At 43.5% G+C, this 27,199-nt stretch overlaps 1 protein-coding gene across 1 annotated transcript; it reads left to right on the forward strand.

Annotated features, from left to right (window-relative positions):
* Positions 1 to 867: 867 nt before the first annotated feature.
* Positions 868 to 26,602, forward strand: Hcls1 (hematopoietic cell-specific Lyn substrate 1). The gene is made up of 14 exons (XM_051191447.1): positions 868 to 1,044; positions 3,353 to 3,436; positions 3,898 to 3,971; positions 13,285 to 13,414; positions 15,755 to 15,865; positions 18,387 to 18,441; positions 22,255 to 22,365; positions 22,906 to 22,961; positions 23,515 to 23,584; positions 24,160 to 24,371; positions 24,858 to 24,971; positions 25,416 to 25,620; positions 25,771 to 25,833; positions 26,030 to 26,602. The coding sequence occupies exons 2-14, from the start codon at positions 3,353 to 3,355 to the stop codon at positions 26,161 to 26,163; spliced, it is 1,419 nt and encodes a 472-aa protein (XP_051047404.1). The 5' UTR covers positions 868 to 1,044; the 3' UTR covers positions 26,164 to 26,602.
* Positions 26,603 to 27,199: the final 597 nt, after the last annotated feature.

The raw sequence follows: 27,199 nt of genomic DNA on the forward strand, positions 1-27,199 counted from the left end.
GTGACCTTAGAAGCTCTCTGCTCTACAGGAATGTGCTCATTCATCCTGGACTGCTGTCCCCAGCCCTTCTGGGACACTTTGGGGGCTCTTTATCTCTAAGCCAATCAGGTCAGAATCCACAGATGACCAAGATGAGGAGAGCCAGGGTCAGATTCAATAACAAATTCATAGGATTCTTTTTCAACCAGAGATCCCTGGGACTTTATTTTCATTGTCCAGTAAAAAGCATACAAACTCTCAGAGGCATTTACCTCAGAAAGGGTCTATTTTTATTGGCCCAAACAAGTCACCTGAGCATGTTTGACTGGAAGATAGAAGGGAGGAGCCTCAGATCCTAACAATGTGGACTATGTCAAAGTTCACATCTCCAGATTCTTGGAGAAGTTGAGGCTCCACACAGCTCCCAACAAGCTAGGAAACTTTCTCCTGTCTCATGAGTTATCCTTTGAGTGTCAGTTCTGTGTGAGGTCTGCTATAGGTAATGAGATGTGTGCTTTTACAGTGTGCCTTTCAAAATTCACCTACAGATCAGTTTCCTAGTAAACCTTTCTTGATTGCTACAGCCTATCCCAAATGTTATGTAGACCAGACCTCTACAAAGTGTTGTAGCCCAGGCTACTCCTTAGTGCTGGGATCACAGACATCTGCCACCACACCCATCTGGCCTGTTCTGAATTCTTTTACTACGTTAGGTGCAACTGTCCTGTGTAGGGACACAGAGTGGTCCTGCAGCATTCTTGGATGTGTCTTAACTATTAGGGATGTGCCTTTGCAGTCATTTTTTATAACAATCCCATGACCTGAAAAAAAACTTTTCAAGATACTAGACACAGAAACACTTAACCCTTTTAAGTACCTAAAGCTTAAGGAACTGACTCAAACTTCAGGAAGTAGCTGTGAGGACAGTGTGGCAGGAAATGACAGAAACCCTGAAAACGGAACTAAAGCAGCTGCTCCATTTCTTGCCCTGAAGTGCAGCAGCTGGAGGGGGCGCTGGGTGTGGACTTGAAGAGCTGAAGCTGGGAGCTCGAGTAAGCAGTAAAGGTGGGTGCAAAGAGCTCTGAGAGACTTGGAGAGCACTGGGGAAGCATGGGAGAGAAACTTACAGAGCACTTGGATTTTGTTGAGGGGGAGGGCGTTGCTAATAGGTGTTGAACTTTCCAGTGGCCATAAGGCCTCCGTTTGTGCAGTGGTTGACAATGAGCATCTGAGGATAGGAACACGGAAATGGCCTGCACTCAGGGAACATGGGACCATGGGCCCAGCCAAGTATACCCTGGGTTCTATCGATGATCTACGCAGCCCACTCTAAGGCCGGGCTGCCCCTGGGCACTAAGCTCAAAGAGGCCCACAGAAGAAGATAAAGTGGTCTAGCAGGGGCACAAAATGCACATGGGAAATGTAAGGGGACAGGAAATAACCACAAGTGAATACGGGCACTGAGCCAAGTGCTTTTAGGAGCCAAATGCAAGCATGATTATTCAGCAGGGCTAACCCTGTGTGCTAGTTGGAATCCCAGAGTGTCAGAGACAGGCAGCTATGCCAACCCCTTCACTATCTAACACTGGGGAGTAAAATCACAGTAATCAGTGATGTATCCAAGTTTAATATTTGTGAATTGCTAAACAGTACATTCTGTGTGTTGTGTGACTGGCTGTGGTCCCACAGGGGCTGTCATATTACTGAGGTTTCTATTGACTGTTGATGCCATAAGTCAACACTGTCATCAGGCATTGGATGTACCTGGAATTCACTGTCCACCGCATTATTCTCCAGCCTCCTACTTCAAGTTAACAACCTTCTTGATCAGATGCCAACAGCACACGCATATTAAGTTATTTTGATCTTAAAAATGAGTGTGAGAGGTTGATGGGAGAGATAGGCTGAGGCCTGGGGACACAGAAGCACAGAAGATGAGACCACTGCTTCCTTATAGCTCATGCATATAGTTGACTTCTCCTTTCCAGTTTCCCTCTGTTGCAGAATAGCCCAAGAGCCAGGACGTGTCAAACAGAGGCCATAAGGATGTGGTTCACAGGTCACCTTTACCTGTCCTAACCCCTATCTGTAGCTATTGCCGAGTAGGGAAGGCATTGTTCTTAGTAGCTCACGGTGATTCTTGGCCTGGTTAACTCACCACTTTCCCAGCTGCCCCTTAGCAAATTTTTAAGCCACCTACCTCAGATTTCCCCAGGGATGATGTTCTAGTGGTTCTTAGGAAATGGGGGCAAAGGTGAAGGTTTCCAGGTGAGTCTAGAAAGTAGAGACCTGGGACCTAGATGGAAAGAGCTCTGTGATGGGTAGTCGAAAAGGGTCTCCTTTGAGTAATGAACACCAAGAAAGCCTGCCAGTGGTGGAGATCCAAGAGAAAGGATGAGCAGGGACTCGCCAGACAGGAGGTAGGAGATGAACCAAGAAATCCCAATGACTACCGGGCATATGGGCATTGTCCCTTGTTACGTGGCCACACCACCATTCAAAAGCCCACAGTGTGACTACACAGTTCTTCCTCACACTCTCTTGGCAAGGCTCAATAAAACACAAGTGTACAGTGGAAAAATGATTGATGATACTCCATCAAACTAGTCTTCTCCAAAGACTTCTGTAATGTTTATTTGGTTGGTAAATTTCATATAGTGTTCCAAAAAAGGGACCTGTTACAAGCTATGTTTGAATATTTATCTTTTTAAATAGAGTTAAACAGTATTTTTAATTGAGTGATAAAGCATAAAGCCTTGTTTTCTTTCTTAGAAAACTGAGATTCCTGTCACCTAATGTTTCTCCATGCATCAACTAGTGTGGGTATTTCAACCAATGATCCCTACTAACGACCTACAGTGAGTGAGCAGGCTTAGCGTGAATGTGGGACAGTATTTGATAGACAGGTGAAAAATTTTTCAATGTAGCTAAGCAGATTATAGACAGGAAGAACCATGGACTCATTTATGTCCTGACAGCTAGAAAGGAAACCATGGGGAAATCTGAGGGAAATGCCACCACAATCCTGTAGTGGGTGTTGTATGACCACTGATCACCTCTACAAGCTGTGGACACAGTGAACAGTTCTGTCATGTTGACAGGGGTTGTTTAGTGTTACCTATGTCTAGATTGACTTCTCTCCAGACATGGGTGGACTCAAACCATTCCAAATCAACTTAACTAAACCCCACTCCTTTCTCTTCTAAATAACAAGAGGTCTCCCTACTTCTGTCTGCTTTGTTTCAGCTCTTGTTTTCTTGTAAAAATGACAAGAAACATTTGATTGCTCATATACTCGACTCCAGCATTCCTATCATCCTTCCTCTTGATTCTTTTTTCATTCCTGATTGTTTCCATCACTTGTAATCCTCAGATGTGGAAGTCTGTAGTGGGGCATGATGTATCTGTTTCCGTGGAGACCCAGGGTGATGACTGGGACACAGACCCTGACTTCGTGGTGAGTAGGAAGTAAGCTTCACTTGAACATTTGGGGGAGGCATCTCAGCCGCTCTGATCTTTGAGGGGGCTTAGAAAAGACTGTCTGAGATTAGCTGTTATTATTATGAATTCATAACTGGTGTTGTACATAGAAGGGCACAGGTATGAGTGCATATGGTAGTGAAACTGAGGAGCTGGTTCACTCTATCCTGAAGTTGAGGCTCAGCTGAATCTGGGACTCTTAGGACCTATGATCCATAATTTGAGGTGTCATGGTAGACCTAAGGAGGTGATTTGGAGTAAGGAAGGGTGTGTCAAGTATCACTGGTTTAATTTTAATTCTCATGTAGGGTTGAAATAGGATAAATGCATCTATGAGTGAGTGTAACAACTCTGAAGAAGCATCTAATACAGACAGGTGTGAGGCTCCTTGCAACAAAGCACACTCCTTTGCTGATGATGTCACATGCTGTCTTTTAGAATGACATCTCTGAGAAGGAGCAGCGGTGGGGAGCCAAGACCATTGAGGGCTCTGGACGCACAGAGCACATCAAGTAAGTACTGGAAGAATCGGGAAGGGAAGTGTACCCCATGAAGAAGAGCCGATGACAAACCTGCAGGCTCTGGGGAATGTAAGTAAGGAAAGGAAATAGCCTTGTCTGGGAATCTATCTATCCATCTATCTATCTATCTATCTATCTATCTATCTATCTATCTATCTATCTGAGAATCTGTCTCTGTGTGTTCCTCTGTGTGTATTCACTTCATCTTATTGTCTGCCTTATTTTATGTGCCTTTTATATGTAACAGCTAACAGCTCTCTCACTGCCCCCTGGGGCCAATCTATTGTATTAATTATCTCCCTTCCTTCCGTCAGACATGAAGTAGTGAGAGAAGTGGTGCAAATGCTACAGTTCTATCTACCTACCCTGTCTGTCTGTCTGTCTGTCACCCATCTATGTATAATCTATCAATTATTTATCAAATGCCATTCACATATTCCTTCCCATAAATATAGAACACATGCTCACAGGGTAAGGTGACTGCCAGTGGGTAAGGAGACTTCAGTGCTGAGTGTGGTCTTACACATCTTTAATCCCAGCACCCGGGAGGCAGAGGCAGGCAGATCTCTGTGAGTTCAAGGCCAGCCTGGTCTACAGAGTGAGTTCCAGTTCAGCCAGGACTCCATAATAAGACCCTGTCTCAAAAAAAGAAAGCATCAGTAAAATGTCAAGGTAAAGAACTCTCCCATAAATGCTGTAGTGAGGGCAATATCTACTCTCATACTTGGTACAGTGACTTGAGATATAAATTTGCATTGATAGAAATTGGGAACCATTAATGTTGATATAAAGAAATGTGGCATTTGGGAAAACTGATAACTAAAACCATTTTAGTGATGATGTTTAGTCTTCAAGACAATGATCCAGCTTTCATTTATCTGAAATAAATGTGGCAGCATAGCTCTGATGGTAAACTTTTTGCCTAGCATGCATGAAGCACTGTGTTTGGTTCCAGCGCCCAATAAACTAGGTAGCATATGCTTGTAATCCTAGCACTGGAGGGGTGGAGGGAGGTAGCTGCCGGGGGAGTGATGGATACAGAAGTATCAGAATTTCAATGCCAAGGCTATCCTGGGTTCCACTGTGTGGATTATATTGTGTTAGTGATTACCTCTGAGTTACCAATATTGCATCCATGTACTGTTACGGAGAGAAAGAAAAGCACTTTGCCTTGTTTAACCAAAAGAGAGTTTAGATTTGAATTCTCTACTTCATGCTCTCTGTCTCCCTTCCTTTGTAGGTCTGCTGTATGTCTCAATCCTTTAAACTGGTTGAAGGCTGAATTGTTAATGTGTGTCTATCTGCCTTGTATGTGACTGACTTGTGACTGTGTGCCTGGTATCTGGATCTCCCTAACAAGAGGCTCTGCTCTGTCTTTATTGAACTGCATAGAAAGCTCCACATGGGAGACAGAATAAGGAACACTTGACAAAACTCTTAGAGTTTACCAACCAATATCCATAAATGGTTACTTTCAACCTTTAAGTGGTAGGTTTTAGGAAGTTGCTTTCAATTTCTGTATTTGCTGCTTTTAGCAAAAGATACACAGGCATTAATGTGGATCAGGGACATAATTTAAGAGTGCAACTGTGCATTAGTTTAGGTTGTAAGAATTGGTCACATGACAAGTAAGTTTGGTTGTTACATTGTTCTCTTAGGGTCAGGATTAACAGGCTAGCAGTCTTAAGTATTAAGAGATTCCAAGGCTTATAATTAACTTTGGCTGTGATATCTAGCAAAAGTTTCAATCTCTTAGGATGTGGGAGATACTTTAGAATATCACCACAATGTACAAGACTGTCTCAAAAAGAGAGAAGTAAATGTGGGCATATGTAGGTTTTTCTGTGGAATATTGTGACTGAGAGATACACACCTCTCTGCCATGGACTAATCAGGACAATCTAACCGGGACTGTTGGCTTTGGGTGGCACTAGGCTGCCATATTTTAGTTGCAATATAAACACAATGGTATAATAAGAGTGAAAGTTGGAATGTACTGAATCAACACTACTCCCGAATTGGGAAAGATTGAGACAATCTTCAGTTCCATTCACAATTCCTCCTCCTACACTCTAACAGTATTTTGGTCTCATTTTCTCCTAGACACTAAAAGGTGCCCGTGATAACCACATTACGATGGCCACAGTCTTAGGAAACTCTGCACATGTTTGTGCAGATCTGGAATATTACTGAATACCATTCAGATATAAATGGTTTGACTTAAATAACCATACTAAAGTTATTCTTTTAAATGGTTATTTAGTTTTATATGTAAGGGTCTTTTGTCAGTATGTATGTCTACGTACCATGTGTGGATCTGGTACCCATTGAGGCCAGAAGAGCATTGGACCCTCTGGAGCTGGAGTTAGAGATAGTTGTGAGCTGCCATGTGGGTGCTGGGAATCAAACCTGGGTCTCCTAGAAGAGCAGTTAGTACTCTTACCCATTCAGCCATCTCTCCAGCCTCAACAGAATATTAAACAAATTAAGCAACTCTGGAAACTATGTCACACGACAAAGAAAAAGAATAGGAACAGGGCCTTTCCAGAGGTTTCCGTAGTGATCACTCCCCCAAGAACTCACAGATGCAAGGATCTCTTTCCCTTTCTGAGTGAAGGTCACACACCCTGGTGTCCTGGGATCTGCTGAGATGAGGAAACGCTACCAAGGGGCTTTCCCTCCCAATGCCTGCATCTTGCGTGTTAGGTAAGAGTAGGTCATTGTAGGGACTTCTGAAGTCCTGCCGTGGGCCTGTGGGGAGAGCTTGCATTTGGAAGATTTTGATTCAGTTCACAGCTCTATTATTACTAGTTGTGTGAACTTGGTCACCTCTGGTCTGTTGGTACTAAGGACTTTGGTGATGCTATTTCTATACTATGTTGATACAGATGAGGCTTATTATTTCCATCTCCCATACCTAACAGTAACTTCTTTCTTCCTAAATGGTATTGATTCAAATGGCTGCATTGCATCGCACTGTCCCCACCATTTTGACTTGTGTTCCCTGTGGTAGTGCACTGTGGTAACTAACTGGATCCATATCCCCTATTGTAAATGTTGAAGAAGCTTTGATCCCCATGAGGACAGGGTAGGGGACCTTGGACAAACCTTTTATCCCCTCTGACCTTCAGTTTTCCCATCCAGTTCAAACAGCCCTCCAGGGGACACTTCAGGGAACACTCCAATGTCTCTAGTGTCCTTTGGACAGTGCCCTCTGAGCCACCCTTTATGGTCAAGTAGGAATCACCACGACCCTGGGAGGGGAGGGGAAACTGGAGGAGAGAGTGCTTGCCAAACTGAGCTGACTCAAAACAGGAACAGGAAGTGACTGTGGTTCTTAGTAGGTGTGCTGCCCGCCCCCTCACCACCGAGTTTCTTTCAGGTCAGCCTTGAATAAATTTAGTCTGTGGATGGCTTTCTAGTTCAGAGAAGAGCTGAAGTGATTCTACTGTCTCTCATCAATTGTATAGAGAAATGGCCCAATGTGCAAGGTCTGTTCCCCCCCCTCCATGCCTGCCTACTCCTCTTCTTACTATCTTTCCCCTCAAGTAGTAAAGGATCCTGTTACCCTCAAACAGTGGTTCTTAAACTCTCTGTGGGAGAGGACAGAAGTTTGTTTGCTATTTGTCTATTATCAAATTTTGTTACAGATTGATATTTTTGTAAAATGAAATGTAACTGAAAAAGAGTGTATAAGATATAAGCACAATTTCTACTTTTAGACTCATCAGATACAAGATCACTGTGTAAAACTCTTGTTCATGTTTCTAGAATCATACTTGTTATGAGTATGTTTTTCCACCAGCCTGGTCCCACAGCTGTGCCAGCCCCAAATAACACACAGAGATGTTGTATTAGATATAAAGCTGTTGGCTAGTTACTAGTGTTTCTTATTGGCTAGCTCTGTCTTAAATATTAACCCATTTCTATTAACCTAAGTATTTCCACGTGATCTTAGCTTACCAGAGAGAGGATCCTGAGTCTGTTCTGCAGGTCCTACATGTTGAAACTCTTCCTACTTCTCCCTGAAACCTCCTTGTCTCCTAGTCCCACCTATCTTGCTTTCCTATTGGCCAACAGGGCTTTATTCATTAACCAATAAAAGAAATATATTTACAGAATGACATTTCCCATCACATACTCTTGATTTTTTTTTTTTTTCTTCTTTGATTGTGAAAAAGAAACAAGTCAGAAAGCACCGGGAACAGTCCTCTGGGCAGCACTACACTGGACAAGGCCTTCGGTGCTTCCTGAAGCCTTTAGGTTAGGTCTCACCAAGAAATGGCTATAAGTTCCCTAAGATTGCTGTGCTGTTTAAAATAGCTGAGTGTATTATAGTCTGTAATGAGTCTTTTTCTGCCCCGCCACACATCTCCCAAATAACAACACAGAGACGTCTTATCCATTATAAAAGTTCAGCCTTAAGTTAGGCTTGTTTCTAACTAGCTCTTATAAATTAAATTAGCTCATTTCTACTAATCTGCTTTGCTGCCACCTTTCTCATGGCTTTTACCTCTCCTCATGCATGTCCTGCTTCCTCTGCATCTGGTTTGTAACTCCCCCTTTCTCCTTTCCAGAGCTTTCTCTGTCCTGAATTTCCACCTCTATACCTCCTGCCTAGACACTGGCTGTTCAGCTTTTTATTAAACCAATCACAGTGACATATCTTTACACCGTGTAAGCAAATATCTCACAATAGTCTAGCCTTAACAACATGCCTTATACACTTCATAAGCATGGGCCTATTTAGGAGTACATAAAATCTAATATTCATTTAATATTTTCTTATTTAAAAAAATCAATGTTGTCCATGTGTAATAATTATAAACAAATGGTGAATTTTGATAATACTACAAGCAACCACCAATACAGTCAGGACAGAAGATTTCAATCACTACTAAATGTCCTCCATGTCTCTGTAGTTAGTGTCCCCTGATCAGTCCACACATAAACGCTGACATATGTTTTGTCAATGTAGGGTAGTTAGTCTGGTCTCGCTAGAATTTCAGTAAATGAATAACATAGACTGTACTTTTTTATGTTGGTCTTCTTTTACTTAGAATGTTTTTGAAATCTAACTAGAGCATTGTGTATATTAGTCTTTTATTTCTTGTTGTCAAATAGTATGTGTTATGTAGCTATATTACACTTTAGTATATTCATTGTTCTTGCCGGGCATCTAAGGCACACACAACTCGAGCATTTGAGCACAGATATCTTTGTTGACCTATATTTTTGTATTTCCCAGGGTATTCTTAAAAATATACTTGCTTATTCATACAGTCAGTGCATGAGTACCTTTTGGGAAACTGCCAATCTATTTTCCAAAAGGAATTTACCTTAGTTTATTTTGCCAGAAATGTATGTGTTTCACTTGGTCAATGTCCTTGTCAACACGTGTTATTATTGATAGTTTAAATTTTAGCCACTCTGAGGGTGTGTGGCCATTTTAATTTGTATTTCACATGTCATTCATGTCTCTTCATCTATCTTCTTTCTGAATTTTCTGTTCAAATATTTCCTTACCTTTACAATGGTCTTCTTCCTGAGTTCTCTGTATATTTTAAAATCAGATTTTTTAAAAAGATTTATTTATTTATTTATTATGTATACAACATTCTGCCTCTATGTGTGCCTGTAGGCCAGAAGAGGGAACCAGCTCTCATTGTAGATGGTTGTGAACCACCATGTGGTTGCTGGGAATTGAACTCAGGACCTGTGGAAGAACAGAGTGCTCTTAACCACTGAGCCATCTCTCCAGCCCCAGAAACAGATCTTTTGTGAGATTTGTGTTTTATAAATATTCAATCCAAGAGTAATGATTGCTCTTTTAATTTCTTGATGGTATTGTTTCATAGGCACAAGATTTGAATTCCAAGGAAGTCTAATTTATATAAAAAAGATTGGTATAATTAGTGGGTTATTTCTTTTATTTGTTTACTGTTGTCTTTTTGTCTAAGAAAAAATTTACCTCAAAGTTGTGAAGATCATCTTTCTTTTAAAATTCATGTGCAACATGAAGTTGAGATTAAGTTTCATCTTCCTTAGTGGATATCCAGTTGTCAAACACAATCCAAACTGTTCTTTTCCCACTGACTTAGCAGGTTCTTTGGTCTTTGACCTTCTGTGTGGTTCATTCTGGACTCTATTCTGCCTCATTAAGCAATGTGTTTGCCCTGGCAGCAGGGCCACCACAGTTCAGTGACTGTTATGGCTGTGTGGCAAGTCATCAAAACCAAATAGGCCCCCAACTGTGTGCTCCTTAAATTTTTTTCTTACTATCACAGGATTTTATTTTATTTTGATATAAAAGCCTTAAATCCTATTTAATGTTTTTTTAACTCGTCTCTTATGCAATACATCCTGACTGCAGTTTCCTTTCCCCTCTACTCCTCCCTGTCCTCCCTCCCACCTTCCCTCTCCCCCATGTCCACTCCTCAGAAAAGAGCAGACCTCCCAGAGACATCAACTGAATATAAGTTACTGAATAGTAAGATACAGTAAGACTAGGTGCAAACCCTCACACTGAGGCTGAACAAGGCAACCCAGTAGGGGGAAAAGGGTCCTAAGAGCAGATAAGAGTCAGAGACACACATCCCCCACTGGCGATGTTAGGAGTCCCACAGGAACACCAAGCTCCACAACAATAACATTTATGCAGAGGACCTAGCTCAGACCCGTGCAGGCTCCTCGACTGTCTCCAGTGAATCATAAAGGCATGCACCACCATCACCCAGCTAACTTTTAACTGTCAGTTTTCAAATGTCTGTGGCTGTTGGATGGATGCAATTGACTTTGATAAAGTGACTATAACCTTGCCAGGTGTACTTAATAGTTCGGTGGTTTGTATGTGATTATTTAGGCTTTTCTAAACGTGTGGCCATATTGTTTGTGAATAAAGGCCTTATAGTCAGAATCATTCAGCTTTATGCCTTTATTTTTATTTCCTAATAAAACCCAAAGGTGCTGTCCTTTCTCCCAATTCACCTTTGAATCCCTGAATTTTGCTTGAGTCTCTTGCTCCGTCAACTCAAGCTCTTATCAAAAGGCTCTTAGATATGACACGTGGTATCCTGACAGTAACCTTTTGTTTTTCTGTCTCTTCCATCTGTCCACTGTCACCATTCATGAGATCATTTGTGCCCTCATAGCCTGACCGTGCTTTACACTCAAAGTTGTTTAACTGATATTATCGAGTAAAACGATTATCTATTAAGACCTACTCAGGATGGAGTCAGCTATAAGGTAAAGAAATTTACAAAAAGTTAGATTTTCAGTTGGGTGTGACCTCAGATGCCTGTAATCCCAGCACTTTGGAAGAGGTAGTGCAAGGATCAGGAGTTCAAGGTCATTCTTGGCTACACAGGGAGTTTAGAGGCTAGCCTGGGTTTCATGAGACTGCTTGTCACAAACAAAAACAAAACACAAAGCAAAGGTTTAATATTTTGTAATTTTTTTTGTTGTTCAAAATGTTTTCATTCAAATAATGTCATATGTTGGTATAATCTTCTACCTGCCATTAAGTAGATGGATTTGCATATTTTCTCAATGGAAAACAATCTTTGTCCCCAGCCCTTCATTTCTTACTTGAATGCTTGCCTCAGTCGGGAACCTCAGACAGTCATTCACAAGCTCTTGGAGCAGGTCCTTCTCGGACACAGGCAGCTCTATAGCTGTTGCTGTCTCCCAGATCTCTGCTTTCACTGCTGCCCGAGGGGTCAGGTGAGGCATGGGAACACTGGGTGCCTCCAGCAGCGGGGTTGGTTTCATCTGATTCATAGCCAGCTCTCTAAAATTAACCGTGGCTAAAGCTGGAAGGCTTTTAAAAAGCCTTCAGTGAGATTATCCTGCTAGGCCAGCAGATGGGTCTAATTGTCCATGAAAGGAGAACATCTCCCCTGTGAGATGGCCACTCCGCCTGTAACCTGTTTCTACTGGGCCTGAGCTGTGGAGTCCCAGAGAGGGACAGTAACTACCCCCAGACCTCTGCTCACTGCACAAAGTCAGGCCTCTAAAGTTTAGAGTTCTCTCACCCAGGTTATTTCTTAGTGCTCCCTGGGCTCTTTGCATATTTCCAAATTTGTGAACAGTTGCTGTCATTTGTTGGTACAGTGCTGATTGGCCAACTCGTGTCTTCAGACTAGAGGGCTCTCTCCCCTTGGTGTAGCAGCCTCTATGGTAGTGAAGATGGAAATGAGCATAAACTGAGAGGCATGAGTGCCATTTGTCCCTGTCAGTGTCACTCACTCTCAGAGGTAGAATCCCAATCCTGAATTATGGGAGCTTTAAACTGTTGTTTCTGTTTGTTGTTCTCGGAAATTATCAGGCTTAGGTTGTAGAATGTTAATGCTTGACAAAAAAAAAAAAAAAAAAAAAAAAAAAAAAATACGGTAATACTTGTTGATATCCTGGCATTATTCTGACCCTGCCCCCTGACAACAAGCAAGGTATGCACCCCGGCATTCTGGCAGATACTTAGACAGCTCAAAGGGCCCTGTGTTTCATGGCTACATCCTGCCTGTCCTTTCTTCTATCTCTGTGCAGTTGGCCAGCACCCAACCCCTCCCCTTGCTCCCTTTACCCAATACACTCCACGTGGGTTTTGTTGAGTTTTGTGGTTCATGTTTTATCTCCTAGGGCTGCAACAAACAACAACAGTACTAATGAATAAATAAACTTACCCCAAATTGCATTTTTATAAGTATCAGTTTTAATGACTTCCATTATGTTACTGAAAAGTAGCATTTCAATTTTCTAAGCTATTTTCCAATTAGTAGGCATACAGATTGGTTGTTTTTGCTACTGTCTGTAATGTTTCAAACTAGACACTAAGGTTTGCCATATTTAAAAATATTTTTCTGGGATGGACTCTTCGAACTTTGCTCTAAGAGTAGTAACATATCTTTATGATTCTTGAGACAGACCACCTAATTAGTTGAAGGCAGGTCTTTTTGGAGAGAGAGAGAGAGAGAGAGAGAGAGAGAGAGAGAGAGAGAGAGAGAGAGAGAGAGAGAGAGAACAATAACTTCTCAGTTGTAAATATATAGGTATCATTCATTCTCTGATACATGAGGACATGGTAAATGGGACTAAAGAGGAGAAGGTTATGTTAGTGAGAAAGATAGCAAAGCACGGGATCTTGGCTTCTAGAGAGTTAAATCAGGCTATGTTGCTTATACCAACATCTTACTCCTAGCCCGTCACTGCTATATTTGGGGGACCTACCAAAGATTTCCATTTTTCTGGGAAGAGGTCTGTTGACCTCCCTGTATGAAGTGAGTTTCAAGCATGCCGTTACTTGCAGCATCCACCAGCTGAGGAGCAAAGTGTCTGAGGAGCATAACATTCTCAAGAAGAAAGAGTTGGAGTCAGGTCCTAAAGCATCCCATGGCTATGGAGGCCGCTTTGGTGTGGAAAGAGACCGGATGGACAAGGTGAGTAGAAAAGGAGAGATCTATTTTAAAGAAAAATTATGAAAAACAAAAGTATTAGTCTGTTGATGCTTTGGTTTAAAATTTGTTCTAAATATGGTGTCCATTTGGACTTTAAAGCAGAATATCTGTGTGCTGTTTGTATCCCTTCCCCATTCCCCTAATCTCAACACATGAGCTATAGATGTCGGAAAAGAGAGTTAGGACATTAAAGCGGCTGACCTGTTAGAGCTCCAAGTATCCATGACCCTGGGTGGATAGTTATAGCTGTCAACACAATCTGGAACTTCAGAAAAGAGCATCAGTGAAGGACTGTAGGCCAGACTGACCTTCAGTGTGTCTCTTGGGGATTGTCTTAATTATTTTAATAGCTGTGGGAAGCCTACTGTGGGTAGCACCAGTCTCTGTAATTGGGTCATGTATTGTATATATTGTATAAGAGTAGAAATGGCGAGTTAAGCATCAAGCATCTGTGCATTCATTCTCTCTCTGCTTTTGATTGTGGATGTGACTGGTTCCTTCAAATTCCTGCCTGACTCCCCCCAAAGTCAAAGACCCGAACTTGGACTTGTAGTCAAATAGAACCTTTATCCTTTAAAGTTTCTTTTGGAAGGATGCTTTAATCACAGCAACAGAAACCAAACTAGGTCACACTTAGACTAAGGAAGCAGGGCACATTAGTGGCAGGGGGATAGTAGGCTTTAGAACTATTTGTTGCCTTTAAATGTCATGTATTCTGTCTATATTGCAACTTGTCTTATTATTTTCTTTACTGTAACTGTTTTCAACCTGTGAGTTGCCACACTTTGGGGGGTCACATACCAGATATTTACATTATGATGCATAACTTCAGTTATGAATTAGCAATGAAATAATTTTATGGTTGGGGGTCACAGCAGCACAAGGAACTCTATTAAAGGGTTGCAGCATTAGGAAAGTTGAAAACCACTGCCTTAGTGTATTATGTGATTATGTGTGGATGCATGTTGTATGCAAGTGTTGTGTGTGGTGTATGCATGCGTGCAGGTTGTGTGTGTATGGTGGGGGGGTGGTTGGTGAGTGCACCTGTGTGTACATAAGCAGAAGCCACAGCAAGATGTCCGATGTCTTCCTCTACAGCTCTCTGCCTTAGTGCCTTGAGACAGGATCTCTCACTGAGTGTGAAGCTCATGTTTCTGCCAGGCTAGCTACAAAGGGAGCTCCCAGAATCCACCTGTCTCTTTCCTCCTATGATGGGGTTATAGGTACATGTAACCATGCTTGGCTTTTTTTTGTGGGTGCTAGGGATTGTGGGACTCAGGGCAACTTGCTATACACCTGGCACTTAGCTGCACTGCTGCCATACCAAAACTCAGTAGAGACCAACCAGAGGTTTCCGTTTACCCTGGGGCAGCACCTGACTCCAGGAGAGACCACAAGCTGGAACTACCTGGGCACCACCCAGGAACGAACCACCCAAGGGGAAAGTACCTAAGGTTCCAATGGAAATTCCTAACGTTCCAATCATTGTAGATAGATAGGATCACCTCGTGTCCCTTAGCTTAACATATCCATCCCCTTTTATAAAGATACCCCTAGACAAATGTTAGACAATCAGGGGTCTTGGACCTTAAAAATCCCTCACCCCAACCTCTGCTATAATTAACCCCTACCCTGCCTGGGCCCTGTTCTCAACTGCTGTGTCTCATAGACCAGCAGTTTGAATAAAGGCTCTTTGCTTTTGCATATGAGCTTGGACTCTATGATGGTTTATGGGTGACCCCACAATCTTGGCATAACACAGATTTGATCTAGGGCCTCATGTCTGCAGAACAAGGACTCTTATGCACTGAGCCTCTCCTTAGCCATTTCCTAATCTTTTATATATGCGTTGAAAACTCCATAATTGACTGCTGAACCTTGGTTGTCCAAGTGAGTAAAGATCTAGGACAAAGATACCAGGTTGATGAGTGAAAACACCAACCTTGGCCATGATCTAGTCAGCACCCTCTGATGCACCCAGGCTTTGCTCTTTTGTTTGTTTTGCTCTGCAATGCCCCATTTGAGCTCTCTTCTCCCTTCTGTAGGGCTCCCTTCTGCTCTGGCTATCTCTTCTCTGCCTTCTGGTTCTAGCACATTCCTGGAAGGCTCTGAGTAAGGGCTCTCTAGTGATGTGAAGAAAGAATCTGGGATGGACACAGCTCTTGAGAAAGTTACTGTATCCCCATCATGGGTTCCTTGCAACCACTGTCAGATGCTACGGATCTGCCCCAGAATGGAATTTCTTGTATGCTGACACCCATTTGCAGTCTTTATTCTGAAGGCTGTTTTAATCTTTTGTACACCATTCCTGATTTTCCTTAGAGTGCTGTGGGCCACGAGTATGTTGCTGATGTGGAGAAACACTCTTCACAGACTGATGCTGCCAGAGGCTTTGGGGGCAAATATGGAGTTGAGAGGGACCGAGCAGACAAGGTAAGTGACAGCTTTCTCCCTGTCCTTAGTCCTTAGATTAAATGTGGGCATTACCCACACCCAGTCCTAAATGTAGGTCCATGCTTCTCAGGTGAAAGACAGGACAGCAGGGGCCTTAGGTGTCTGGTGACAACACTGAGCTAGGACAGCAGATTGGTTGGTGCTTGGAACTGTGTGTGGAGCATCATCATGCATTTAAATTCGCCAGAGCTGGAGTGGTTGTGCAGCTCTGGCCTCACTCAGGAGAGGCCCAGGGCTCATCAGCAAAGCCAAAGATTCTTCAATCCCTAATAAGAACTCCTCAAGGCATTAGCAGAGAAGACAGAATTTCTCAGATAAGTAAATAAACCAGCCAGTTAATTAGGACGGCAATGCTCTGAGGAGGTGAAGGACTAAACAATGATCTGCGAAGCTGAAGTACTTTTGTACCCAAGAGTAGTTTTAAAGAGGAAAAAAGTTCACTGCTGAGCAAGTGCAGCCCATACGTGGGAGAGCAAGGCTGGAGATCCCTTAATGCTCTAAATCCCAACTTAGGAAAGCAGGGGCATCCTCCTTTGTGGCACAGGTTAGAGTCTCATCTGAAGGAGGAAGGGAGTTGGGGGAGGGGGAGGGAGAGGGGAAGGGAGAAGAGAGAGAGGAGAGGGTGGGGAATCTTTATATCTGGCTGATGTTGTTGTTGTTGTTGTTGTTACCAGCAAGTAGGCCCAATCCCAGTTGCAAAGTGCTAGAATGATAATTGCTTGCACTGTAGGAGAAATAGACACCCAAAACAAAACCAAGAAAGCTCAAAACATGCTGTAAAAGAAGAAAGAGCAGGGAACATGTTTGAAGACTGTAATGTCATCGGAGCACACATGGTTCTAGAAACAAGAGACAAGTTCCTAAGTCTTGGCTCTCCTCCTGGTGGTCTTTGCCCAGTTCCTTATTGTTAGTTGCTATTTATCAATCACAGACTGCATCACCTGAGCAATGCATGTGCCCATAAATCAAGAATCAGTCTAGTGTTTGGGGAAGTAGCTCAGTTGGTAGCATGCTAGCGTAGGGTATGGGTATCGCTCCAGCACCTCATAAACCAGGTGTATGGTACTCCCGGGTAGAAGCAGAGGATCTGAAATACATTGCCTGCTTGCTCTCCTTCTACAAGTCCATTTGTCCATCAAGTAAAGAATGACAGGGTGAGAAGTGTGCATGCAGTCTACCACCTGTAAGATTTATTGCAGCAGGCATGTGACACACAAAGCCAGAGGCCCCCCTTCCCCACCTCCCCATAATGAACGGGGGTGTGTCTAGAGATGGAGCATGATGTGCTTCCTCCCCAGGGAAGAGTGTGGAGTAAAGCTTGGCTCCACTTCTTCTTGAATGGTCTAGGCATGATGCTTTTAGCATGGTGTGTCATTTTAAACGACAGCAAGGCCCTCACTAGGTGTGACACTGGTGGGGACCTTTAAAATGGCAGAAGGAAAAAAAAACCCACAGGATGCCACAGGGCCAAAATTTCAGTAGCCCACAGTGCAGTGGGGAGGGGGAGGAGTTAGCTTCCTGGCATGGAGTTTGCCCAGCCAAGCCTACCTGGTGGGTTATCTGTAGCCCACAGTGGGTGAGGAGGAAATCCGCCCACTGGCTGGGAGGTAGTCCAGTGGCCTGCCAGAGAGGAAATGCCTCAGCAATAGGGCGACTTCTGGACGAGAGTCCCAGAGCAAGCTGTTATGGATCTAAATTGGAAGCACCCATGGATCAGCCTGAAATGATGCAGGACCTCTCTTCCATGCTATCAGCTTAGCTAAGAATTAACTGTTTTCTGTGTCCCCTCAAGTCCAAAGTCATCCTTGCCTACAGAGGAGTTTGAAGCCAACCCAGAGAAAGAGTAGAGGGAAGGGAAGAGGAGAGCAAGGAGACACGCCGAGACTAGTTATTAAGATGCAAAACCTACCCTTGCTTAGAAATCCATATTTACTGAGGAAATGGGAACACACTTCGCAGGGTGCATTAGATCTTAGGACTAACTTAGATCCCATCCCACCAAAATCTGCATCTTGTGTCCTGTGAGGCCAGGCTGAGACCAGCACAGTTCAGTGGGAATGAGGTGACTAGCCCATATGCACACATAGCTTTTAGTTTACAAGGTATTTGCTACTGAGGAAAAATAGTGCTGATTCCTTGAGAAACTCAATGCAGATAATGTATGTATGTGTGTATGTATGTATACATGCTGAGGTGTCATAGTATTCCAAATGAAGAGAGATCATTTCTCTCAATTCACTGTTGTAGTGGGTAAGACACATTTAATCTTATTTAAGAGACCAGTGCTCAATGACATTAAGGGTTATTCCTAAAGCTAAACAACTACAAACAAGGGAAGTGGGGTTTGGATCTGGAGTGGCCTACGTCTAGAGGCCATGATGACTAGCCACAGGTCCCTAAAATGGCCACGGGGCCAGGGACTGAAACAAAAGCGAGGGTAAGTCAGAGAGGGAGGAAGCAGCCAGTGGTGACTAATCATTTCTCCTTCTCTCTGCTGCAGTCAGCAGTGGGCTTCGATTACAAGGGGGAAGTGGAAAAGCATGCCTCTCAGAAGGGTGAGTATCTGGCTGGCCCACCTATGGCTCCACCCCTGCTGACATCTCCCCTGCAGCAGCCAGCCAGTCATGGCTCCCAGCCTCCAGCTCCCAATTATAGAGCTTCTTTGGCTCTCTAATTCATGCCACGAGCTAAATCAAGACAGTCCAATCCATTCTTTCCCTGATTGGAGGTAAAATATTCTCCTTTATTCTAGAATCTATTGCCTTTAAAACTTACCCCACGCCTTTGATGAGGATGCAGAGAGTGAGCTGCAAGTGGCCTAAGGCTATAAACCAGGGCTTCTCAGCCTGTGGGTTGTGACCCCTTGGTGGGGATGTCAAATGACCCTTTCACAGGGGATGTTTATCAGTTATCCAGCATATCATATATTTACATTATGCTTCATAACAGTAGCAAAATTACAGTTATGAAATAGCAATAAAAATAATTTTATGATTAGGTGTCATCACAACATGAAAAACTATATTGAAGAGTCACAGTATTAGGAAGGCTGAGAATTACTGCTATAGAGTTTCATATTTTGTGTTATTTATGGTTCTTAGGTGCACAAATTCATGTGTTTGCTTAGTTTACTTTTCTTAATGGTTGTTTATTTCCTTTATGGTTTGTAATTTTATTTGTGAATGTATTTCAGTGATAAGACGGGTTACTTCTTAGGAGTTTCTTATAGCCTGAGTTGACTACAGAGAATTCTTGTTCCCTTCTAGGCAAGGCTGAGAGGTGTTCATAGTTATGATCCAATTTTTAACTTTCTTTTTCACTGAGTTCAATTTCTTTACTTGAGGTAGGTTAAGTCAGTCATTCTATTTTTCTTAGATTGGTTATAAAATACTCTGTTTTTTTATTTTAAGAAGTTGCCACACTTTATCTAAATAGCACAATAAATCATAGTATTTCCTTATGTTCTTTTTAACCTTTTTAAAATTTGTAGTGTTGTTGATATGTTCACTGTCATTATGGATGTAGTTTTTTGTGTTCTCAATAGATCATTTTTGCTAGAGGCAATCAATATGTTTTTAAAGACCTAACTTTTAGACTTTCTAATTTCCTTAATTGTTATTCTAAAAAATATATTATGTTTTGACTCATTTATTTTTTCTTATATTTAATGTAGGTTTAATTTTTTTCTAGATTCTTGAGATAAAAAACCTAGACCATTGATTTTTTTTTTTTTTTTTTTTTGCCTCTCTTTCCAATATGGGTAAATTGCACATTTTCCTCTCATTACAACTTATGCTGTACTCCACCATTTCTGAGAATATTTTAATTTTAATTAAAGACAAAACATTTTCTAATTTTCCTAGTAAATTTTCTTTGACTTATAAGTTATTTGAAAGTATATACTTCTGTCTTAGTTAGGGTCTCTATTGCTGTGAAGAGACACCAGAAAAATATTTAATTGAGGTGGTAGCTTACAGTTCAGAGGTTCGGTTAATTATCATCATGGTGGGGAGCATGGTGGCATGCAGGCAGACATGATGCTGGCTACATCTTGATCAGAAGACAACAGGAAGTGGACTGTCACATTGGGTGGTATCTTGAGCATAGAAGACCTCAGAGCCTGCCCCCATAGTGACACACTTCCTCCAACAAGATCACATCTCCTAATGGTGCCACTCCCTATGAGATTGTGGGGTTCAATTACATTCAAACTACCACAACATATATTTCAATTCTAATGTTTCCACTTATTCTTTGAGAATTTTAAATAACATAATTTGATCATATTCTTCTAACCTCTCCCATTTCTACCAGATTCTTCCTCACCTCTCACCCACCTAACACTTCATGCTTTTTCTCTCTCTTGAAACAAATAAAACAAAACAAAACCACACATATACATAGAATCAAATTGTGTTAGTCAACTACTCAAGAACATGGGGCCTGCCATGTGTCTGATAAGCTGGAAATACGTATTTTTCATTTCTTAAGCATTGAGGAAAATTTCCATTTCATTTTATTGATATTGGCTTTTAATTTTACTGAGATAAGAAAATGATTTTCAGTATTCCAGACTTTTGAAATGCATTAAGATGTAGCACATGACCTATTTTGGTGAATGCTCTGTGTGCATTAGAATCAAAGAGTACATTGTGTAGTTTGAGAGCATTCTTAAGAGCCAACTAGGTCTTAGTGACAAAGTTATTTGGATCTTTTATAACTTTTTGATGGTTCTTTTTGTTCAGGAGGTTTAAATTTTCAGCAATGGCCATAAATTCTCCTATTTATTTCACTGTTTCTCTTGGGTTTTGCCTTATGGATTTTGATTCTACTGGATTTATCCCAGTGTACTTATTCCTGATGGATGATGCTGTGTCCCTCTTGCCTTTTGGAATGCATTCCTTTTTGATGTCTTCTTTGTGTTGTGCTCATGCTGCCTTTATTATGCTATTCTTTCCACATACATATTTTCTTTGTGTGTGCTTGCTCACTGTGTGGATGCATAGGCATACATGTGCTCAGGTATGTGAAAGCCAGAGGTCAGTGTTGGGTGTTTTCTTTTATCACTATCCACCTTAACTATTGAGACAGGGTCTCTTCCTAAACCTGTAGATTACAAATTTAACAAGACCAACAGCTCAACAAGCTCCAGGCATCCTGTCTCTGCCTCTGTGGCTCTGGAGTCACAAGTATACACTGTCACACTTAGCTTTGTATCTATACTTTTGGGATCCGAACTCAGGTCCTTGTAGTGGGAATCCACAAGAGTCTAGGAGAAGTTCAAAAGAATTTGTTTAGGTGTATAACAGGGAGAAACATTCACTGATATAGGACAGATCAGACACCTCCACAGTTGTTTGTTCTGCCCAAGGGGAAAAGGTATCAACAGCAAACAGCCTGCTCAGCTCCTACCATCCAAGCCAGCATGAGAGAAAGAGAGTGAAAGACCCTCCCCCCTCAGCTTATCAGTTGTCATGTGGCAGACATGACCATGCCCTACAGCTTGCTACCCCTAAGTCATTGGCTAAAAGGATGGAAATCCCATAACAGTTGCTCATATTTACATGGCACTGTACTGTCCGACTCATCTCCCAGGGCCCTCTATATATGTATTTTCTGAGATCAGTATTTCAGTTAATTTCTTAGCTTAGAATTCCTGAATTCTATAATTGGGGGGAGGAATGAGTAATTACATTCCACATTCAGCTGAAGGACCAGAGTTCCAAATGTTACTGGTTACCATTTCCTGTGCAAGTGAGCAAGTATTTCTGGACTTTTCTTTCTTTTTGAGGACTGTGCAGAACCTTCTTTCCAGCTCCCACACCCACTCTTGAGTAGATTTCGAACCACAGACTCTATGTCTTAATCCCATTGCATTCATTCAGTGTTGACTTTAAAGCACTTGGAGCTTCTATGGTATCTGCTCACAGTCACCCTCACATTTACGGAGCTCTAACTCTTGTATTTCTTTCCCGAGACAAGATTATTTCATCCTCCCTATATTCCTTCTTTTCCTCCTCCATCTCTTCCTTTGAGTTTCACTATTTAAAAAAATTACTACATTTAGCTGAGATTTCCCTGTTTCTATGGGGGTGGAGGAACAACACACATCTCCTATGTCTGCCTTTTATCCTAGAGATCTCGTCTCACATTCTCTATACATAGCCTTTCCTCGAAGAAGGGAAAATATAAGGGAGGGGGTCTTCTTGTTTTGGAATGGAGGTGAGGGAGTCATCCATGTTGAATCAGCTCACCTCTGTCTGTGCTCTGAGCCCTCTCCTGCCCCCTTACTCTGCACTCATTCTCTCAGACTTCTCTTTCTAGCGCTTTGCTAGAAAGGAGGCTCAGGTCTCCTCTGTCCATTTCAGATTACTCTCATGGCTTTGGTGGCCGCTATGGGGTAGAGAAGGATAAACGGGACAAAGCAGCTCTTGGATATGACTACAAGGGGGAGACGGAGAAGCACGAGTCTCAGCGAGGTAAGTTGGATTGGGAGTGAGGTCACCAGGGAGCACAGGATCCTCTTCCCTTCCTTTCTGGAAGCTGCCCAGGGTCCCAGAGTAAGGAGACGAATGAGGAGAGGCAACATGGATGGAGCAAACAGAAGGTTGGAAGCAGGGCAGAGAAGGAAGGGGCAGGGAGAAAGGGGGCTGGGCAAGGAGTAGAGCCAGGCTGGGTGATGGGTACAAGGTAGCTTTAGTGGGGACAGAGCTCTCCCCTGGGACACACTAGGGATGGCTGGAGGGCTTGCCTCAGTTTCCTGTTTATTTCCTTGTGTGTTTCCTTCGCTGTCACTTCTCTTGCATTTCTTCTTTCCATCTCTCTCGTGTTTCTCTACTGTGTCTCCCAGCTCCACCCTCGACCCTTTCCCTTTTCTTCATGTTATCGTGTCTCTCTGACCTCTGACATTTCTTCTTCTTTCTCTGCCTTCCACATGCCTATCTCCCAGTCCTTTTGCTCCCTCTCCCCACCCATTCCCAGAATTCTATTTTTCACTCCCAGAACTTTCTTTCCTGCAGACTATGCCAAAGGCTTTGGTGGCCAATATGGAATCCAGAAGGACCGAGTGGATAAGGTAAACACAGGATACCATGGTCTCAAGAGTCTCCTAGTAAAGGAGGTGCACAGAGGCTAGCAAGAGAAAGGAGAAGCCCAAAGGAAAATGGAACTCTTGGAGCTGGGTCACTAAGGAGCCTGAATTCTATACCCTGAGGGTTAACTGAAAAGACTGGAGAGGGGCAGAGTCACGGAGGAAAGGCAGACACTAGGGAAACCAGACATAACATTTCAGGCATTTATTTCCTAACCCTGTGCTGTCTCTTCCTGCTCTGCAACACTATCCTGTATGTTTAACAGCTCCTCTTCTTTTATGAGCTCCATTCTAGATTTAACTGGGCTCAGAAACACGAAATTCTAAATCCACTGAGCTTTCAAAGGGGGAGCTCAGCCCACCAGTAGAGTTCTTTACCCCTCTGTCTACCACAAGATAATCTTGGAGAACGTAGCCCAACTGGTGCTTACTACATGGCTTTGGATGCCTCCCAGGGAAGCATTATCCCCCAGTGTTAGCTTATGGATCACTACCCCCCTGGTTCCCCTCACTATCCTCACTGCTCTTCTGCCTGCAGAGTGCTGTTGGCTTCAATGAAATGGAGGCCCCAACCACAGCGTATAAGAAGACCACACCCATAGAAGCAGGTTAGTCTTCATGGTTCCCTTCTCTGTGCCCTTCAGCCTCTTTCCTCTTCTGATTCTCTCTCTTCCAAGACTGACCCTTGCATGCCTTTAACCACTGAGATTAGCCAAGGAAGATGAGACCCCTACTCTCATAGTTCCAGAGTCTTGTCTGGAACTTGCCAGACCAACTGGATGGCAAGAGTGGCACTTGGGAAGAAACTAGAGGCAGAGACACTCAAGAGACAAGAGTGAAAAGTTATCTGGGAAAGACAGGTAGAGTAGACCCTTGGAATGGGGAATAGGATGGTGGTGGGTGGAGACTCAAAGATTTAAAGAATATGAACTGAAAAAGATGCTGGTTCAGGCACTCATAATTTTGAAGGGTCAAATGATGCTTTGGTCAAATGGAACCTGGGCTTCAGTACCGTACAATCCCCACGTTGTTTTACTCTCTCACTACCTTTGTACTTTCCATGAATCATTTCCTCATCTTCTCTCCTGAAATTTAGTAGATTTCTCTTCTTTCCACAAGTACAATTCCCTCTCTTTCCACTCACAATCAAAACACCCTTAGGTTTTTGTGTCCATGTTTGCAGCTTCCAGTGGTGCCCGTGGGCTGAAGGCAAAATTTGAGTCCATGGCTGAGGAGAAGAGAAAGCGAGAAGAAGAAGAGAAGGCACAGCAGATGGCCAGGCAGCAACAGGAGCGAAAGGCCGTGGTTAAGATGAGCCGTGAAGCTCAGCAGCCATTGGAGCCCGTGGAAGAGCCAGCAGTGCCAGCCCCTTTGCCCAAGAAGATCTCCTCAGAGGTGAGTGCCTGGTTATTGGGGGTCCAGGATCTCTTGCCCAGACAGGTCTCTCAGATGCCCAAGTGATAGGCAAAAATAAATAAATAAATAAGAAGGCAGATGTTTCCCTTGTTCAGCAGAGTCTGCTGTACTTGTCCTTGTGAAGATTCCATATGTGTAATTGGCCCCACGTAGCAGAAGGTCAAGGGAAAACAACAACAACAACAACAACAACAAAACCACCAAGATTTATAGGCTCTACCTACCTGTTAGAGTCTTTATATCAGAGTCTAACAGATGGCAGGTCACCAGCTACAACCAAGTGATCACCAGCTGCAAGAGGTACACTTTGAGTACCAACTAAAGATGAAGGAGCCATTACTGCCATTGTGGGCCCCATCTTGAGAGATGTGTTGCTCTGGACTAGCAGAATGGGAGGGTTCTTGGTAAGTACAAGGGAGAGCATGGTAGATGGTGTGGTTAGTGCCAAGACACCTCGTTCTTCAGGTCTGGCCTCCGGCAAAGAGTCACCCACCACCGGAATTTGAGCCTGTGAGAAGCAGAGAACACCCCATGCCCCCTCTGCCCACGATGCAGACTCCACCACAGAATCCCCTGGAGGTAAGCAGTGCCCCACAGATTCTCTGTCCCCACCCCATATTCTCAAGTCTTGGGTTGTGTGGGGCAGCCAATCAGCCCACTTTGCTTGCTCTGGTTTTAGCACTGAAAGCCCTGCGTTCTGGAAACTCCCCGGCCCTGAGCAAACTTGGATAGTTGGTTCTCTTAGCTGTGGTATCCCAGCAGGGTGCTTTTGCTTTGATGTTCCTCTAGTTTTCCAAAGACTCTTCCTTGCTTTCTACACCCCTCACCTCACACCTTGAGTCCCCTCCTGTCCCTTCTTGGCAGGTGCTTTGAGAGGACAAGTGTTTTAGGAGATTGGGGAATGAAGAACAGACTGCCTCCAAGGAAAGGCTTCTAAACAGAGGGAAGAGGTCTGGTGGGGAGGGTGTTAGCAACCCCATTAAGCCATCATTGAATCCTCCTGGTCCACACATCTCTCCTCAGGACAATGAGGAGCCCCCAGCTCTGCCCCCTAGGACCCCAGAAGGCCTCCAAGTAGTGGAAGAGCCAGTGTATGAACCAGGGCCTGAACATGAGCCTGAGAATGACTATGAGGATGTGGAGATAGGTCGGCAGGAGGAGGAAGCAGAGGGAGACTATGAGGATGTGCTGGAGCCTGAGGGCATCCCTCCTGTGTCCTACCAGGCTGGTGAGTGGGGTTAATGGGGAGGGGAAAGCAGCTCCCAAATTTGGCCAGTTTCTGGGCATCAGAGCTGGAGGAGAAATCTCCCCTTTCTGCCCAGTGGGATCGTGCCTGTTTGCCTTCTTTGTGTCAGTGTTTCCATTTCTCATTATTCAGGATCATCAGCTGGGGCTGGTGGTGCAGGGAGCTCAGCTGTAGCCCTGTATGATTACCAAGGAGGTAAGTCTGAAGCCACCTGAGGGGCCTGGTACATCTGTGGCCCCTGATACATAGGAAAAGGGTGTGGGTTCTGAGGGACAAGAAAGGGCCCAAGAGGCTGGGCTTGTTTCCTTCCCCAAGGCGTAGAGTTGGCACAAGCAGGTACTGATGGATTCCTGTCCAACTGTCCCAATGTTCTCCTCAACTTCCTCCCCAGAGGGAAGCGATGAGATTTCCTTTGATCCAGATGACATCATCACTGACATTGAGATGGTGGATGAAGGCTGGTGGCGGGGCCGTTGCAAAGGCTACTTTGGACTCTTTCCTGCAAACTATGTCAAGCTCCTCTAGTGACCAGTCCCATTGGTTTCTGCTACTGATTCTCCATTCAATGCATCTCTGCCTCCCTCCACCCACTCTGCAGTACTGCTGCAAGGACCTAATAGAAGGTCATGAGACCCTGGGCTTCAGGCAGACTTCTCTCTCCTGCTTCATTAAGAGCTTTGGGTAGAGCCAGCATGAGGCAGGGGCCTTCCCTCTGTGTCCACTCTTCCCCAGAGTAGCTCATGGAATCACGTTGTGGTCCTGTCTCCTTCAGCAACACCCCACTTTGCTCTCCTCCCTCTTGGGGCCTGACATTCTCCTGTGTGCTAGCCTTGAGGGAAGTTCTCATTAGGCATCGTAATTTGCCTGGTTGTGCTTTTTGCTTGTTTTTCTTCCCTTAAGAGACAAATGGGAACTGTCCTTCTGTTTAGTCCTAAAATGGAAAATAAAGTGAGACTATGGCTTAGTTTTGTACTGGATAAGTGGTACTTTTTGTGCAGGCCTCTGTGGCACTAACTCTCCATCCCTGGTGCAGATGTACCCAGAAGACTCTTTGGTGGTTAGGATGTGGTGCTCTTCCCACTGCCCAAACCCTGAGCCTTAGGGGTCAGGAGCTAGGCCTTTTTTTTTTTTTTGGCCGTACCTTAGCCCCTGTCCAAAACAGACAAGGCTATTGTCTTGGTTAAGGTTAAAATGTGATAAAATACATGACCAAAAGCAACTTGCAGAGGAAAGGGTTTATTTCAGCTTATAATTCTCAAGTCGCACTCCATCACTGAGGGAAGTCAGGACAGAAACTCAGAGCAAGAACCTAGACGTAAGAACTGCTCAGCCTGCTTTCTTATATACCCAGAACCACCTGCCCAGAGGCAGTATTGCCCATAGTAGGTGGGGGCATCAACCACTAATAAGTCATCTTACAGACTTGCCTACGGAGGAATCTATAAAGGTATTTTCTTGATTAAGATTACTTCTCAGATATGTCTAGGTTTGTGTCAAGTTGAGAAAACTAACCAGTACACCCAGTGGCAGCAATGTGGAATAACAGAGCCAGGTGACTTCA

Source organism: Phodopus roborovskii, unplaced genomic scaffold, assembly GCF_943737965.1.
Source record: "Phodopus roborovskii unplaced genomic scaffold, PHOROB, whole genome shotgun sequence".
NCBI lineage: Eukaryota > Metazoa > Chordata > Mammalia > Rodentia > Cricetidae > Phodopus > Phodopus roborovskii.